Raw genomic sequence first — 19631 nt, forward strand, 5'->3', positions numbered from 1 at the left:
CTAAAGTGATGTTGGTCAGAAATTGAATAGAACAGATAAACTGTATAGTTGAGAGGTGAGCCCAGAGATGCTGAAGACAGATCTAACATCTTCCAGAACCCTAGAGAACTTGCTTACAGGGACAGAGCAATGAATTGTATTACTCAGATAGTGACACAGTCCTGAAGGACAAGCAGTGCTCAATCAATAATTTGAGGCTGCTTTCCACTACTGGAAAACCACTGTGACCTCATGATGGCTCTGGCCATCTGTCTGTGGGCTCTAACCAGCTCAGGTCTTTGTTCAATGCCTCCCAGGGAGCTATCAGTTCCAAGGTAGGCAGAAGAAAAACTCTTGGCATTGCAATAATAAAGAGTTTCTTAGGGTGACTTAGGGCTTCACAGGTAGCACTAGTGGAAAACAGTCTGCCCACCAAGGCAGGGGGCACAAGATGCTGGTTCGATCCCTGGGTTGGGAAGATCCCCTGGAACAGGAAATGGCAACTCTCTCCAGTATTCTTGCCTGGGAAAGCCCATGGACAGAGGAGCCTGGCGGGCTACAGTCCCTGGGGTTGCAAGAGTCAGACACAACTGGGCATGCAAACAAAGGTGACTTAGGACTCATCTGTGTGACAGTGGGAAGAGGACAGACCAGAGTGCAAACCACAGAACTGACTGCTTCCAACAACAATGAGAGATGCCCTCTATTGTTGCCAAAGCAATTATAGAAGAATCATACTAAAAGTGCTATTAGGTTTTAGAGATCAGCCATGGATTTTATTGAATTGCATCTTTAAAATCTTACTTATCAGGAGGCCAGCCCATCTTTACCAGCTCTAATGTGCTCCTCTGTACTCTGACAGGTCTAGGACCATGGATTAACTCCTGAGTCTTTCCTTCCAAGACAGGATCCAACAGAGCATAGAAAAACCCCAACTCCAGTGGCAAACATGAGAAGCCTGAAGTCTTCTGCAGAATAACCAATAAACATCTACTGTACTTTGTGGCCACAGACTTTTCTTTCTTTTAGCTAAGTTTAGGAAGTGAAAGCAAAAAATATTTTCTGTTTTTATTCTGCTAATGGATCAAAAAAATACTGAATTAGTGAATCTCACAAAGAAGAAACATTATTAGAGACAAAGCAGTGGGTTTTTCCTGAATTTCTTATTTGTCTCTTTCTCAAAAGACAGAAAAGAGTTGAAACAGATTGAAAGTGAAAGTCACTCAGTCGTGTCCTACTCTTTGTGACCCCATGGACTATACAGTCCATGGAATTCTCTAGGCTAGAGTACTGGAGTGGATAGTTGTTCCCTTCTCCAGGGGATCTTCGCAACCCAGGGATCGAACCCAGGTCTCCCACATTGCAGGCGGATTCTTTACCAGCTGAGCCACAAAGGAAGCCTGAAATAGACTAGTAGATTAAAAAATGTGGGTTAATAAAGGGCAAGTCTTGTTCTATCATTGTGGTACCCATCATTTCTAAAATTGAAAATAACTGCTGTTTATGAAGCACGGTGTGTCAACCAATATTCTAGATGTTTCATGTAATTATCTAATTTCATTCTGCCAATAACACTATGTGGTAGGTGTAATTTTCTTACTTTCATAGACAAAGAAATTGAAGCTCAGAAATTTTCAGTGATTTACTCAGTCTTATAGGTAGTAAACTGAAGTGCCAGGATTGGAAACAGAATGTGTATGACTTTAGCACTTTCATTCTTTACTGGGGAAGAAAAGCAGCCCTGTCTGCCCCAGTAAGACTTCCCCAGTGGCTCAGTGTGGCTCAGGTAGCTTATGAAAGCTCATACAGGAGACACAAGAGATGCGGGTTTGATCCCTGGGATGGGAAGGTCACCTGGAGAAGGAAATGACAACCCACTCCACTATTATTGCCTGAAGAATCCCACGGACAGATGTGGGCTACAGTTCGTGGGGTCACAAACAGTCGAACATGACTGAGCATGCATGCACGCACACTGCTCCAGCAAAGAAGGGGAGAGAATCCATCCCCAGATTCCCTCCTTGGGCTTCATTTCTGTGCTTCCCAGGCTCCTCCCTGTGGCCATGTACAACAAGCCTTTCCCAGGCTGGAATGGGAGTGTGGGATCACCCCCTTCCCAGGGCCTTTTGATGTTCTCTTGTGGAGAACCAAGACCCCTGAGGCAACTGCCCACAGTTTTGCCCTGCTCCACTGGGGAGGGTAACTTTCTTTTCCCTCAGGCAAACAGCTCCTGTCACATCCAGATCTGTTCAAGCAGAAGTAAGTGCTGGTGGCCAGTGATTTCTTGGGCTCCAAAGGCTGAGTGTGTACCTAAAGCATAGGTTTTAACTTGTTGTTCACCTTTGGCAAAAACAACGTCTTGTGTAAGGAACACTCCTAGCACCCAGATCATGTTCTCCAAATACCATTCCCCATTGAAATCAATAGATATTTTGGGCTTCCCTGATAGCTCAGTTGGTAAAGAATCCGCCTGCAATGTGGGAGACCTGGGTTCGATCCCTGAGTTGGGAAGATCCCCTGGAGAAGGGAAAGGTTACCTACTCCAGTATTCTGGCCTGGAGAATTCCATGGACTGTACAGTTCATGGGGTCGCAAAGAGTTGGACACGACTGAGTGACTTTCATTGAAAGGAAACAGTCTCCTTGGAGAAATGGCAGTCTGGTTCTTGGGAGCCTCCTCAAGATGCTATGTTTCCTGGTTCCTGGCTGGAATCAGCCACGCCTGAACAGATCTAGATATCAGTTGCTAAGATCAGAGAAGGAGAAGAGAACTAGATATCATAAGCCTCCAGGTGAAAAAGCATGGTGCTCCCATGAAGGAGTCTTGCCAGGAAAATCAAACCTGAATCTGATCAACACTAGATCTGACCACCAACCGACAGAAGAGCAGACCACGGTGGAGCTTGTCTGCAGCCCTGGGGGAATGGATGCAACTAGCAAAGTCCTGACTGTAAAGCAGTTTGAGGTAAACCACCAGATTTCTTCAACAAACGAATTGCAAGGAGAGAGAAGAAAAGGAACCCTATATGATAAAAGAGAGTTAAAAGTAACCCATCTCACTGTGCAGAACTTACTGCGATCCTAATTTAAACAAACACTATTTTAAAATTTTATTACGTTTATGAGATGTCTTTGTTTTTTAATCTGACTGCATCTTTGATGATACTAAGGAATTATTGGAGAGTTTAGGGTACGATTATCATATTGTGGTTATGGTTTTTGTCTTAACCTTCTTATACTTACAAGTACATGCAGAAATATCTAAAGATATTGCTGATACAGATATTGATATATTTGATATTATCATATCTTGGATTAGCTTCAAAATTATGTGAGTGCAAAAATGTCCCCCCAAAAATAAATAAATAAAATTTTGTTTATGAAAAAAAAATTTTGCATGCTTTCCAATTTATCCATATCCTTGAGAATAAATTATTTCAAAGTTCAAACAATACCCCTTCCCTATTAAAAAAAATTCTTTAGTTGTAAGACTCAACTTTGCATTTTAATCCTGAGCTATATTTTTTTAAAAGTATGAACTCATAGCAGGAATCTTAAATATTTAATTTACATACATTTAACTTATTTAATTTAATTTGCATCACTAAATCCAAGCACATTTTTTTTTATGAAAGGGACCTTCTAAATACAAGCTTGTCCCATTGGTCTTTCTAGTTTCATGGTAGTTTTTCAGTCCAGAATGACAGCTCATGGTGGGATAATGAGCCCTCAACCACAGTGTGCCTCAAAGAGGGAGAGACCAGTTCCAGGGATCACATAACAGGTATCTGATTAAAATGTTGCATGATATCCACATCAAAATGAAGTTGACTAGAACAAATGACCTTCAAGAGAAAAGAAGAAGAAAAAGAGAGGGTGCATGGGAAGGAAGAGCAATTCAGGACCTAAAACAGGATGTGTTATAATAACTGTGCCAGATTATCTTATGACCATCACAAAATAAACTGAAGTTATTTCCACAATTCAGTCTAAGCATGCTAAGCATCTCTTACCATATTTGGATGTTACTTGATTCACTCTAAAGGAATGAACATCTATGTGATTTTTCAAGAAATCCTATTATACTATCCAGTGACTATAACATTCCTTATTTTTCACAGATGTGGTTGTACTTGCATGCCCCTATTTAAGATAACCACAATCACAGTTCACTACAATTACCTGGATAGATCTCCTGGTGTGACATCTCACACCTATCTGTTGAGATAAACTATCTTGTGTAGGGTTCTAAATCATTTGCTTTTTAGTGCTTCCCGCTTCTTAAATCGGGTGGAGGAGGGAGAAGCAAGGTAAGGGAAGGTGGCAGACAAAAAAAGACATGGTACTATTAAGAATAATTTAGAATTGGCTCTTTAACTCTGGAAGGACATAATAAATTTGTACTATAATTTATGAATTACACTGCCTTCATTTTTCTTATTTTCTTACTTTCCTTCTTATAGAGGAAGGTGATGTTTGCTCTTCTCCTCTACCTTGAATGTTTTCTTTGTAAATGGAAGAGTAGGAAGGAAAGAGTTGGGAGTGCGGTAACCCCCGGCCCACTGGTTTCTTGTAGGTTACCTTGTAATTTCTGGTTGTACTCGCTCCTGTCAGACTGGCTCCTCCTCAAGGTACCAGAGTGGTCCCCAGGAACACTGCTCTCAACCACAGTGTCAGTCTTCCTTCTCTCCAGCATATAGAGCCTGGGCCTCAGGAAGGGCAGATTCTTTTTCTTGGTGCCCATGTTTTCTTTCCCGGGAGCTTCTTTGGGCTCCATCGGAGGCTGAGACCACTTTGAGAGGCCGGCGGGCAATCGCTGGCTGCTAAAGGGCTCCCGGGTGAAGGTTACAACCCCAGCCTGAGGAGTTTAACTGCCTCCTTCCAACCAACCGGCTTCTCTCCAGGGTGACCTGTCTGTGACTGCCACCTCCACGGAGTCCCGGGGCTCCACCCCTATGAGGTCATTCTTTTTTATACCTAGAATCCAACAGGGGAAGCTGCCACCTGTTACCTGAGAGACCTGCCACACCAAGCTAGGCAAAGCAGGGACTCCGCCGTCACATGCTGCTGAAGCAAACAAAAATCCCATTGTGTGGGGCGAGGGCTGGGGGTGCGGGGGGTGGGGAAAGGGAAAAAGGTGAGGCGGGAGGAGGGGAAGCACGCCTGTGTAACCTGCGGCTTATGGGTTTAGTGTGCGCCTCTGGGTGTGGACAGGTGCCCTGGGACACGGAGCTGTTTCTGCTGCCTGGAGGCAGATTGAGCTCCTATGTGACTTTCGGCTAGAGTCACCCACATGTGACTGCGGAGCTTGTGTGGGGCCGTGAGAATTTGCGTTTACATCACAACATTGGAGACAGATTTTTTTCTTTTTTGAAAGGATTACTGTGCTCACTCAAAGTCATGCTTCTGCCTTTGAACACTGAGCACTCACAGATTGTTTGCTAAAAACATACATGCCAAACCCTGATCCACAATCCTGAGAAAACAAGTGTTTACACTGGCCAGGGGTCAGGCACTTAGCATTGTGGGAAAGACCTGGAGCCTTTTCAATATCTTGCTCTCCACTTGCTGCCCTAGGTTGAAATAAGTCCTTTCACAGCCCAGGCCCATCCTTCTACGCCCTGGTCCTGGGGAAAATCAGCACTGTGCCTATGTGTGATGTCCGAAGGATCTTTTCGCTCTCTTTCGCAGATGGAGTGCTGGAGAAAAGCAGCTGACCTTGGGGAAATGAGAGGAGGGGAAGGGTTTGAAAGTGAGAAAAGTTACTTAGAAATTGGAAAGGCCTGGGGAAGAGGGAGGGTAGAGAGGCAAATAGTGATGGGCCTTTCATTAATTTTTTTGAAGTTGTTTTTCCTTGTATTTTCTGAGATTTCTCAAGGGGAAAGTTCTCAGAAGCTCTGGGAATGTGCAGAGTGTTTTGTATGCCCTCATTAAAGAAAAGAGACCCGAAGGAGAAAAATAGGTTCCTTTTTTGCTGTAAAGGGACGGCCAAAATCTAGCTTTGTGCTGCCCATTTTGAATCGTGGTTAATTCTTGTTAGACAAGATTTTAAAATGAAGAAAAAGAAAAAAAATATTTCCAACTCCGAGTGTGTGGGCTGAATACAATTTGCATAATTACCTTAAAAGATAAATGACAAATCTTCACCCACTATAGAGACATCTATATATAGCTTGGCATATTGAATGGCTTGTATTTAATATAATTGATAGTCTTTTTAACAAGCCGTCCCAAATACATTTAATAAATGCTTCTCAAGGCACATTCACTGCTAAGAGGTGAAATAAGCTTTTTTTTTTTTTTTAATTCACATTAAAAATGCCTCAGTTGTATTCTACTATTATATATACATATATGTGTAATGTATGTTGTGTTTATTTACCTGGTTACTGACAGACATATGCTGTTAGATATAGTGCTAGTGCAAAATTGTGCAATTGGAACCGCAGGACTTACGGGAAATACGTGGTTAGGGTTAAAACACTCAGAAACTTTGTCAGAGACCAACTAAAAAAAGATAAAAAAAAAAACTGAAAAAAAAATGGTAGCACGGTTTTACTTGTAATAAATGGCTAAGAAATAGATAAATACTACAATAAACGTGGCTCTTTGTATTGAAACAGCACTAAACATTGCTTGTGGAAGTGAGTAGTAGAAGGGTTACAGCTGTAAGTCATGAGGAAATGATGAAAGCGGTGGTATTTAAAGTCAGATGGAAATGTACATCACCACATGTGGATGGGTGTGGCTAGTACCGCAGGCCCTGAACTGAAGGGCCTGGTAATCTTGAGGGGTGTTCATGCATGAGTTTTGTGTACATCCCCATGGCTCAGGGCATCTGGATATGGTTTTCTGCATTCACCTAATGTTTCAAGTAGATAAAATCACGCATAAGCAAATGTGAAATTGTGTTACACTCAAAGAGTTCCCTAATATATCACTTTTGTTGGGACAAATTTATGTTTTCAAAGCAAGAATAGCAGAACTGGCTGTGGTAACTTCATTATATTTTAAAATTTCACCAGTTGAGAAGATACATAATATATTTTTGGGGGGCTCCAAAATCACAGCAGATGGTGATTGCAGCCATGAAGTTAAAAGACGCTTACTCCTTGAAAGGAAAGTTATGACCAACCTAGATAGCATATTGAAAAGCAAAGACATTACTTAGCCAACAAAGGTCCGTCAAGTCAAGGCTATGGTTTTTCTAGTGGTCATGTATGGTTGTGAGAGTTGGACTGTGAAGAAAGCTGAGCGCTGAAGAATTGATGCTTTTGAACTGTGGTGTTGGAGAAGACTCTTGAGAGTCCCTTGGACTGCAAGGAGATCCAACCAGTCCATCCTAAAGGAAACCAGTCCTGGGTGTTCATTGGAAGGACTGATGCTGAAGCTGAAACTCCAATACTTTGGTCACCTCATGCAAAGAGTTGACTCATTGGAAAAGATCCTGATCCTGGGAGGGATTGAGGGCAAGAGGAGAAGGGGATGACAGAGGATGAGATGGCTGGATGGCATCACTAACTCGATGCACATGAGTTTGGGTGAACTCTGGGAGTTGGTGATGGACAGGGAGGCCTGGCGTGCTGGAATTCATGGGGTTGAGAAGAGTCGGACACGACTGAGCGACTGAACTGAACGAATTGAATAGTTACCATGAATTGCCTGGTGACTCAGACAGTAAAAAAAATCTTCCTGCAATTCAGGAGACCTGGATTTGATCCCTGGGTCAGAAAGATCCCCTGGAGGAGGAAATGGCAACCCACTCCAGTATTCTTGCCTGGAGGATTCTATGGACAGAGGAGCCTGGTGGGCTATAGTCCATGGAGTCACAAAGAGTCATACACAACTGAGTGACTAACACATACACTATGAATTCAGTAGTAAATATATTTTGCAATTTATTCACAACAGTTTCTATGTCAACTTTAAAAATAATAGATAAATTCTTTCAAAACCATCTTTTAATCAATCAACGAATGGGGCAGACCTTGTTAATGGCTTTCTTGATGTTCATTCCTACCACCTCCCACTGCATGCTATTCCTTGTCAACAGACCCTTACTTTGTTCCAGGTGACATTAGGCTTGGCCAATTATAATGATAATGTTGTGTCCATTTTCTAGTTGCTGTCTAGGTTGGTCATACCTTTTCTTCCAAGAGGCAGGTGTCTTTTACTTTTATGGCTGCAGTCACCATCTGCAGTGATTTTGGAGCCCAAGAAAATAAAGTCTGTCATTGTTTCTATTGTTTCCCCATCTATATGCCATGAAGTAATGGGACTGGATGCCATGATCTTAGTTTTTTGAATGTTGAGCTTTAAGCCAACTTTTTCACTCTCTTCTTTCACTTTCATCAAGAGGCTCTTTAGCTCCTCTTCACTTTCTGCCATAAGGGTGGTGTCATCTGCATATCTGAGGTTACTGATATTTCTCCTGGCAATCTTGATTCCAGCTTGTGCTTCTTCCAGCCTGGCATTTTGCATGATGTACTCTGCATAGAAGTTAAATAAACAGGGTGACAATATACAGCCTTGATGTACTCCTTGGCCATGTACAGGTGGCCATGTAATCCTAGTCCTTTACAGGTGGCTGTGTAATCTTAGTCCCGGCAAATGAGACCTCTGGTAGGATGTGGGGACAAGGAGTTGATTCTGGGAAAGCATTTCTTCTCTACAGCTGGCTTCAACCTTCCCCCTTCGTCCAAACTTGATTTCGGGTGCAATGCATGAGGTTACAGCCACCCTGTGTCCATAAGGAAAGACCAGAGAACCATGAGCTCTGGTTACATTGAGCTACTGAATGAATATGAGTGGCCATCCACCTTTACACTTCTTGTTATGAGAATAAAAAGGAACCTCCATCCTAAAGATATTGTTAGTTGGAGTTCTTTTCAATACATTTCTAAGGGATTCAACAGAGAGTCCTTGAAATAAAATGAATCACTGTTCTCTTGCTTATCTTTTTGACATGGTTTAAGCCAGTGTGTTTAGAATCACCAATGTAAAAAACATGGTTTAGTTTTTCTACCTGTAAGAATGGCTAGATTAAAGAGATTTTGAGTGTTTTGCCACTGGAATGTTTTACTAGAAAATGAATGAGACTGAAGGAACAAGGCTTCTAATTTGTCTGCTTTATATTTTATGAAAGAGGTACAAAATGTTTCCATACAAGGTTTTTATACTACTTAATCAGATATTGATATTAATTCTCTTAATTTTATTAGGAATAAAGAACATGCAGTTCATGGCTCATTATTTTAAAAAGCACTCTACAGTGAATCCAGGACCCAGTTCTAGTTTCAGCTAAAACAGCTTCATGACATAGATCAACTTTGTGACATTGTTGTTGTTCAGTTGCCCAGCTGTGTCTGACTCTTTGAAACCCCATTAACTGCAGCATACCAGACCTCCCTGTCCCTCACCGTCTCCCTAAGTTTGCCCAAGTTCATGTTCATTGCATCAGTGATGCCCTCCAGCCATTTCCTCTGACTCCCTCTACTCCTTCTACCCTCAATCTTTCCCAGCATCAGGGACTCTTCCAATGAGTCAGCTGTTTGCATCAGATGACCAAAATACTGGAGCTTCAGCTTCACTTCAGCGTCAGTCCTTCCAATGAGTATTCAGGGTTGACTTCCGTTAAGATTGACTGGTTTGATCTCCTTTCTGTCCAAGGGACTCTCAGGAATCATCTCCAGCACCACAGTTCAAAAGCATCAATTCTTTGGCATTTTGCCTTCTTTATGGTCCATTTCTCACTACCATATATGATCACTGGGAAGACCATAGCCTTGACTACATGGACCTTTGTCAGCAGAGTAATGTCTCCGCTTTTCAATGCACTGTCTATGTTTGTCACAGTTTTCCTGCCAAGAAGTAAACATTTGATTTCATGGTGGCAGTCACCATCTGCAGATGGTATTCCCATCTCTTTAAGAACTTTCCACAGTTTTTATTATGATCCTCACAGTTGAAAGCTTTGGCATAGTAGCTGAAACAGAGGTAGATGTTTTTCTGGAGTTCCCTAGCTTTCTCTATGATCCAGCGAATGTTGGCAATTTGATCTCTGGTTCCTCTTCCTTTTCTAAACCCAGCTTGGACATCTGAAAATTCTTTGTTCACATAATGCTGAAGCCTGCATGTTTGCAAGGTTGCTTCAGTAGTGTCTGACGCTTTGTGACCCTATGAACTATAGCCCAACAGGTTTCTCTGTCCATGGGATTCTCCAGACAAGAATACTGGAGTGGGTTGCCATTTCCTTCTCCAGGGGATCTTACCAACCCAGGAAATGATTCCATGTCTCTTACATCTCCTGCATTGGCAGGGAGGTTTTTTATCATTAGCACCACCTGGGAAGCCTGGCATGCAAGATTTTAAGCATGACCTTACTGGCATGAGAGATGCGTGCAATTGTCCGATGGTTAGCATATTCTTTAGTACTACCCTTCTGGGGAATTAGGATGAGAACTGACCTTTTCCAGTCCTGTGGCCATTGCTCGGTCTTCCAGATTTGCGGACATTTTGAATGCAACACTTTGATGGCATCATCTTTTAGGGTTTTGAATAGTTCTACTAGAATTCCATTGCATCCACTAGCTTTATTAACAGAAGTGCTTCCTAAGACCCACTTGACTTCGCTCTCTGGAATGCCTTGCTCTGGGTGGCTGACCACACCATCTCATAGTAATCTGGTTCATTTAGATCTTTCTTGTATGATTCTTCTGTGTATTCTTTCTTACTCTTCTTGATCTCTTCAACGTCTACTAGACCTTTACCAATTCTAATCTTTATTTAGCCCATCTTTGGGTGAAATGTCTCCTTGATATCTCCAATTTTCCTGATGAGATCTGTAGTCTTTCTCCTTCTGTTGTTTCCTTCTAGTTTTATACACTGTTCATTGAAGAAGTCCTTGTCTCCCTGTACTGTTCTTTGAAAATCTGCATGTATTTGTATATTCCTTTCCCTTTCTCCCTTGCTTTTAGCTTCTCTTCTTTCTTCAGCTATTTGTAAGACCTCCTCAGATAACCCTTGCCTTCTTGCTTTTCTTTTTCTTTGGGATGGCTTTGTTCACTGCCTCCTTTACAGTGTTACAGACTTTCATCCATAGTTCTTCAGGCATATTGTTTACAAGTTCCAGTCCCTTGAATCTATTAATTGCCTCCACTGCATATTCATAGGTGATTTAATTTAAGTCATACCTGGCTGGCCTAGTGGTTTTCCCCACTTTCTTTAGTATAAACCTAAATTTTTACTATGAGAAGTTGATGATCTGAGCCACAGTCAGCTCCAGGTCTTGTTTTTGCTGACTATATACAGCTTCTCCATCTTTGACTACAAAGAATACCAATCTGATTTTGGTATTGACCATTTGGTGATGTCCATGTGTAAAGTCATCTCTTGTGTTGTTGAATAAAGGTATTTGCTATGACTGGTGCATTTTCTTGGCAGAATTCAGTTAGCCTTTGCCCTCCTTCATTGTGTTCTCCAAGGCCACACTTATCTGTTACTCCAGGTATCTCTTGACTTCCTACTTTTGTATTCCAATCCCCAATGATGAATAGACCATCTTTTTTTGGTGTTAGTCTTATGAGGTCTTCTGGCTCTTCATAGATCTGATCAACTTCAGATTCTTCAGCATCTCTGGTAGGAGCATAAACTTGGATGACTGTGATGTTGAATGGCTTACCTTTGAAACGAACTGAGATCAAGTACTACATTTTGGGCTCTTTTGTTGATCATAAAGGCTACTCCATTTCTTTGTGTGACATTACCAGTGACAGTCCTGAATATTCACTGGAAGGACTGATGCTGAAGCTGAAGCTCCAGTACTTTGGCCACCTAATGCAAAAAACTGACTCACTAGAAAAGATGATGGGAAAGATTGAAGGAGGGAGGAGAAAGGGACTACAGAGGATGAGATGGTTGGATGGCATCACCAACTCAAAGGACATGAGTTTCAGTAAGGTCCAGGAGTTGGTGATGGACAGGGAAGCATGGCATGCTGCAGTCCATGGGGCCACACAGAGTTGGACATGACTGAGCAACTGAACTGAACTGAACTGATAGATTAAATGATATATAAATCTTTATAAGACCCAGTGCTTTTAGTTTGTAAAACTCCTAATTCCAAAACAAAAATCACATCTCTGAATAAAATCATAAATACCTTGGATTGGACAAAGGAAAAGAACTTATCAGTGTAAGTTAGAAATGTATTACAAGAGTTCAGGCAAGAAATGCATGGACTACGGTAGTCGTGGTAGAGATGGACTCAAATACGTTTTAAAAGTTGAACTGACAGAACTTGTATGTGGTGTGATTGCAGTGAATAAGTAAGAAGACAAATGAGGGGTGAATTCCAGGTTTTGAGTGACTAATTGGGAGGAAATTGATGTTATATGCTCAAACAGAAGGACAAGAGGAAGAGGAATTTTGATGGGGTTGTCAAGAATTCCATTTAGGAATAGACTAAGGTTAAGATGGTTGTAAGATATTCAGGGGAACTGTCAGGTAGACATTGGATTTATAAATTTGGAAGATGGGCTCAATAAAGGACAGAAATGGTATGGACCTAACAGAAGCAGAAGATATTAAGAAGAGGTGGCAAGAATACACAGAAGAACTGAACAAAAAAAATCTTCACAACCAAGATAATCACGATGGTGTGATCACTGACCTAGAGCCAGACATCCTGGAATGTGAAGTCAAGTGGGCCTTAGAAAGCATCACTACGAACAAAATTAGTGGAGGTGATGGAATTCCAGTTCAGCTATTTCAAATCCTGAAAGATGATGCTGTGAAAGTGCTTCACTCAATATGCCAGCAAATTTGGAAAACTCAGCAGTGGCCACAGGACTGGAAAAGGTCAGTTTTCATTCCAATCCCAAAGAAAGGCAATGCCAAAGAATGCTCAAACTACCGCACAATTGCACTCATCTCACACACTAGTAAAGTAATGCCCAAAATTCTCCAAGCCAGGTTTCAGCAATACATAAACCGTGAACTTCCAGATGTTCAAGCTGGTTTTAGAAAAGGCAGAGGAACCAAAGACCAAATTGCCAATGTCCGCTGGATCATGGAAAAAGCAAGAGAGTTCCAGAAAAACATCTATTTCTGCTTTATTGATTATGCCAAAGCCTTTGACTGTGTGGATCACAATAAACTGTGGAAAATTCTTCAAGAGATGGGAATAGCAGACCACCTGACCTGCCTCTTGAGAAACCTATATGCAGGTCAGGATGCAACAGTTAGAACTGGACTTGGAACAACAGACTGGTTCCAAATAGGAAAAGGAATACGTCAAGGCTGTATATTGTCACCCTGCTTATTTAATTTACATGCAGAGTACATCATGAGAAACGCTGGACTGGAAGAAGCACAAGCTGGAATCAAGATTGCCGGGAGAAATATCAATAACCTCAGATATGCAGATGACACCACCCTTATGGCAGAAAGTGAAGAGGAACTAAAAAGCCTCTTGATGCAAGTGAAAGAGGAGAGTGAAAAAGTTGGCTTAAAGCTCAACATTCAGAAAATGAAGATCATGGCATCCGGTCCCATCACTTCATGGGAAATAGATGGGAAAACAGTGGAAACAGTGTCAGACTTTATTTTTCTGGGCTCCAAGATCACTGCAGATGGTGATTGCAGCCATGAAATTAAAAGACGCTTACTCCTTGGAAGGAAAGTTATGACCAACCTAGATAGCATATTCAAAAGCAGAGACATTACTTTGCCAACAAAGGTCCATGTAGTCAAGGCTATGGTTTTTCCAGTGGTCAGGTATGGATATGAAACTTGGACTGTGAAGAAAGCTGAGTGCCGAAGAATTGATGCTTTTGAACTCTAGTGTTGGAGAAGACTCTTTAGAGTCCCTTGGACTGCAAGGAGAGCCAACCAGTCCATTCTAAAGGAGATCAGTCCTGGGATTTCTTTGGAAGGAATGATGCTAAAGCTGAAACTCCAGTACTTTGGCCACCTCATGGGAAGAGTTGACTCATTGGAAAAGACTCTGATGCTGGGAGGGATTGGGGGCAGGAGGAGAAGGGGACAACGGAGGATGAGATGGCTGGATGGCATCACCGACTCGATGGACATGAGTTTTGGTGGACTCCGGGAGCTGGTGATGGACAGGGAGGCCTGGTGTGCTGCGATTCATGGGGTTGCAAAGAGTCGAACATGACTGATTTAGATTTCAGATTAAAATTTGGAAGTCATCATAATATAAAGAATATTTAAAACCATGCATTGATGAGACCATTTAGGAAGAAAATGTACCCAGAAGAGAAGGATCAAAATCAGACCTTGAAGAAGGAAACCCAGCAAAAGAGGCAGAACTGCCATTGAGGTTGGAAAAAAGCAGAAGAATATTGCATCATAGAAGTTGGAAGCACGTTTTTCCAAAATGAAGCAGTAGTCAGTCTGCTGAGAGGCTAAACAAAATGAAAATAGAAAATGATTCTTTAATAGAGAGATACTTTCAATGAACTAGATTTACTATCATTCATAGCTTGGGGTTAACAGACCTTGGATAAAATATGTAAATTAAGAAACAGTGACATAAGCATAGTGCTTATATATATATATATATATTTATAGTGCTAACCATCAAAAAAATTAAAAACTTTCTTAAAGGTGGTTACTTTTGGGTGGTGAGACATGGAGCTTGGGGAGCGGTTTAAGGAATGAAGCAGGAAACTTATTTTTTTCTAATATTTCCACCAAATACCATTCTATACCTTTTGAATTTTTTAACCAAGTACATATATTACTTTTATCATAGGTAGTTCTTATACAATTTTATCATTTTAGTTTTGTTTAATTTTAGGTTTAAGGCACATGAGAAAATTATAATGTATCTATTTTTAGAGTTTTACGGTCTGAACATTTATATTTTCCAGATAAAGCTAAGCCATTTCACACACACACAAGAAATGATTGTTTTAATTTGGCACAGTTGTTTGACAAGCTTTTCAAAAGTAGCTTCAGTAATGGGGTAGAAGTATAAGCCAGAATGGATGGAATTCCATGAAAGGAGATAAGGAAGTTGAAATCCAAGAGAATAACACTTCTGAAGAAGTTTTCAATAATTTATTATTAGACAGCTAGTATACATAAGGATTATATCCAGGTAGAATAGTGAGAGAGGAAGGATCGTACCTGTATTTTCAAAATTGGAAACAGATTCAGAGAAGTTGAGTAATTTTCCCAGAATGACACAACTCATAAATAATGGAATACTCAAATTCAGACCTCTCTTTTATGGCAGAGCCTGATATCTTAGCCACTCTGCTTGATATAAAGTGCCAGCAAATTGTCTGATATAGAACAAGTACTCACAAATGCACTTTTCAGCATTCAGAGAATCTAGGAACAATTCTCCCTTACCTATCCTTTATTCCTTGGGATGAATCTGAGGGATCTGAAATCTTATCAACATCTCACTTCCTCTCCATGCACAGTTAAACTTGGACAATTCCTGCAAGCATTCTCTTTGTCTCCTGGTCTCTACTCCAATTCATCATGTCCAGTGCCTCTTGAATTTCATTACTAAACCATAAATCAGGTCATGTCATTCTTCAGATTAAAAAGCTTGATGGATGGTTCACCACTGCACATAGAAGGAAATGCAAACATTCTCTAGGCTTCAATCAGACTGTCCAGTTTTGTGTCCATTACTTACTGTTCCAGATATCAATTGCTGAGTAACAAATCACCTCAAAACAGTTGCTTAAAACAATGCCTATTATTGCATTCGTGCTCACAGTTTCTGTGGGTCAGGAATTCAGGGAAGGCTCAGCCAAGCAGTACTGACTCAGCTCTCTCATGTCCTAGTAGACAGATGTTGGCAGGAGGTGAAATAGCAGGCAGTCAGAATAGCCATGGGTGGACCAGCAGCCTTCTCTCCTCACGTCGTTTCAGGGCCTCTTTGATCTCTCCATGTGGCTGGTTTGAGCTTCCTTCACAGCATGGCAGTCTTTGGGAAATCAGAATGCTTATACTGTGGTTCAGGGCTTCAAGAAATCCAAGCAGAAATTATATGCACTCTGATGACCTATCCTGTGAAGTCACCTAGCGTCACTTCCACCAGAGTCTGAGAGCCTGACGAGATTCAGGGGGAAGGAACACAGACCCCCACCTTCTCAATGGGAGGAATATCAAAGTCCCGTTATGAGAAGAGCTTACCAAAGGGGAGAAATTGCTGTAGCTATCTTTAGAAAACGCAGCTGGACTCATATATACCCATCACATACACCAATTTCTATTCTCTTTTAGGTTTGATTTTGTTCAAGCTGCTTCTTTTACTTGGAATCACTCTCCCCATCCTGTAAAGTCCTACTCATTCTTCAAGGCCCATCTTAAATGTCCCCTCTTCTGTGACATAGATTTCCTGTCCCCTAAAGAACAATCACTCACACCCTCCTCTGGAACTACGTAGCAGCATATCTCTATCATCATAGCAGAGGGAGCTTTGTATATTCTGTGACTTGTTAGGTTATGCACCCTTCGAGCTATTTGCCTTTGAAATCTTATGACGAGCAATATGAGATCAATATAAACTGCTGTAATTTTTTTCTCTCTCTCTGATTAGTATTTTCTTTCCCAGAAAAGAAAGATATGGGTCTGAAAACAAAGGAGAAAATCAGGGAACATTACTTCCTCAGAGATGAGGTCATTAGTGCATCTGTGATATGACCATAAAGCCAGTTCTGAGAGCTCCCTATTCAACTGTAAATTGTTCACAGTGACCCTGTTATCTTGTAGCTGGGTTTTTATACTCACTGTTGTGCTTTCTGAAAGCAACAATTTCTGTTAATGCACTGACCACGCAGCCACATAATGATCTTGTCAGCAAACAATGAATGGGAGCTGAGGTCTGGAGGGAGGGAAACCTTCTGATGTTTTGATCCTCTTGACGGAAGAAATTTTAGCAATGACATATGATCACAGTTGGGGTTTTGTCTCAGCTGTCATGAATCATCCATTACAAGATTTTCAAGGTTGTCCAGGGGGAAATCTATCTTGGGAAGGGGAAGAATCTTTGCAAGTGCCTGGGATAGCCTGTCCATGATCAAAACCAGCTGTGTAAGCAAGAAAGCGTGTCCATGGAATCTTTGAAACCCTCTATTTAATGATACCAGTATCTAGGAGCATTGGTTCAATTTCCAATGCTCTTCAGACTTTATCTAACAGTTATTCCAGCAGACCAGCAACTTTGGTCAGTATGATCAATACAGGAGATGCTGCTGCTAAGTCACTTCAGTCGTGTCCGACTCTGTGCAACCCCATAGACGGCAGCCCACCAGGCTCCCCCGTCCCTGAGATTCTCCAGGCAAGAATACTGGAGTGGGTTGCCATTTCCTTCTCCAATGAGGTATTATCATTTCCCAGGGAGAATCCAGAAGATTTTTTTTTTTTGACTCCCTCTCTGATTTCTCCCATCTTTATTCCCTAAAATCTAGGCTTAATTGATGTTAACTAGCTTTTAAGTTGGAGAAGACAATGGCACCCCACTCCAATACCCTTGCCTGGAAAATCCCACGGACAGAGGAGCCCAGTAGGCAGCCGTCCATAGAGTCGCTAGGAGTCGGACACGACTGAGTGACTTAACTTTCACTTTTCACTTTCATGCATTGGAGAAGGCAATGGCAACCCACTCCAGTGTTCTTGCCTGGAGAATCCCAGGGAAGGGGAGCCTGGTGGGCTGCCGTCTCTGGGGTCGCACAGAGTCGGGCACGACTGAAGCGACTTAGCAGCAGCAGCAGCAGCTTTTAAGTAGGAGATAGAACTGTAAAGAATTTTAGTTGTAAGCAGTCAACTTTGTTTCTTTTATTGTAAATGTGAATAATTCAGAAGCAATTTATTGAAAAATAAAGTCTTAATATTTTGGTTGAATATTTAGTTTTATATGACATAGTACCATGTTTTATAGGCAGGACTATACGCTGCAGACTCATAATATATGACCATTAAAGGATCTTGGAGATGCAAATCAAAAGGAAAGACCTTTTGTTCTCCCACCTCCAAGGCATTTTCTTTTTTATTTCACTTGGTTTTCACTTGTGCAGAAACCTGTTTGTTGTAAGAGCTCAGTATATTGACTCCAAGCAGATGCTTGTGCTTTCTTAGTTTGGAGTTGAAAACCAGTATTTGTAGATGACTAGAAGAAGGAGTGTATTTTTAATAAGTACAGCAAGGTCTTATATATCAGTTAAGCTAAGAAGAAATTTTTATGGATTGAATGACTTTTAAAAGCACATTGGCTACTGAACTAACCAGAAGCATTAGTCTCACTATTTCTGAGATTTTTCTGTGACTCTTTCACTTTCTGTCTTGCCATGGAATAAATCATTCAGCCTCTCTGACTCAGTTTCTTGACCTTTCAAGGCTGAGATTCAGGACAGGCTCTGCATTTTCAGGATCTGTATTACTATTCCTTCAGAGGATATTATTAAATTCAAAATTACAGTATCCATGGCAACCATAACTAGGTCAGTCTGCACTTGAAGTAACAAATAACAGCAGAACATCTATATCCTTTCCCAACCAGCCTCTGTTTTCAAAACTCTGTTAGGCTGCTGAAAGTAAGTGGCTTTACAGGAAAAGGGCCTAGTAGCATCTGGGAGAGTTATTTTCTTATTTGTGATCCACATGCTCAGAAAACTTCATGCAAATTAGACAATGTGTATGTAATTTTATATATAAATCCCCCAACCACCATGATTATTTGAAAAATGAAATTTTTATTGTGAAGTTATATTTCTTTTAAAATATTGTGACTAATGTCTAATGAAAATGACACCTGCAGAATTCTTGTAAAAGAATTCTGTGACATGGGGATCTCTTCTTTCCACTTTGGTCACAGCTAATATTTTATCCCAAAGATACTGTTTTCCTACTAAACCAAGAAATAATCATTGTGCCTTTCCACTCATCATTTAAGTATTTTTATTTAACAGTATACATAATGTGATATATTTCTAAGGAAAAGAAGCAATTACATTTATGTACATAAAATTGCACATTTGGGAAAAGTTTGGACAGATACATATATGAACAGAGGACCTGGAGGGGAGAAGACGGGAATTTTCTCTTTTTTATTAAAACATTTACATATCTCTGTGCTTGACATTTTTAAAATGTTTTTGAAGTATAGTCGATTTACAACGTTGTTTGTTTCTGCTGGACAGCAAAGTGATTCAGTTATGCACACACACACACACACATATTTATACATTCTTTCTCATATTCTTTTCATTATGGTTCATCACAAGATATTGAATATCATTCCCTGTGCTATACAGTAGGACCTTGTTTATCCATCTTATTTATAATAGGTTGCATCTGCGAATACCAAACCCCCAACCTTTCCCTTCCCCACTGCTCGTCCCCCTTGGCAACCACAAGCCTATTCTCTACATCCATGAGTCCGTTTCTATTTTGTAGACAGGTTTATTTGTGCAGTATTTTAGATTCCACATGTGTGATACCATGTGGTATCTGTCTCTCTTTCTGACTTGACTTTACTTTGTATGATAATCTCTTGGTCCTTCATGTTGCTACAAATGGCATTATTTCATTTGTTTTCAGGGTTGTATTAGACGTTCTTAAACACCCTACAAGTTACCAAGTTCTCTGTAGCACTGAATTCTTCAGGTC

At 40.9% G+C, this 19631-nt stretch overlaps 1 protein-coding gene across 1 annotated transcript in view; it reads right to left on the minus strand.

The window, feature by feature from the left end:
• The window catches only part of ARHGEF38 (Rho guanine nucleotide exchange factor 38), a 156704-nt gene extending 149874 nt beyond the window's left edge, over nt 1–6830 (minus strand). Inside the window, exon 1 of the mRNA XM_061419469.1 lies at nt 4560–6830. Within this exon, the coding sequence (XP_061275453.1) occupies nt 4560–4755 (196 nt within the window). The 5' untranslated portion in view covers nt 4756–6830. The remainder of the gene's footprint in view (nt 1–4559) is intronic.
• Between the last annotated feature and the right edge of the window lie 12801 nt (nt 6831–19631).

Source organism: Bos javanicus, chromosome 6, assembly GCF_032452875.1.
Source record: "Bos javanicus breed banteng chromosome 6, ARS-OSU_banteng_1.0, whole genome shotgun sequence".
NCBI lineage: Eukaryota > Metazoa > Chordata > Mammalia > Artiodactyla > Bovidae > Bos > Bos javanicus.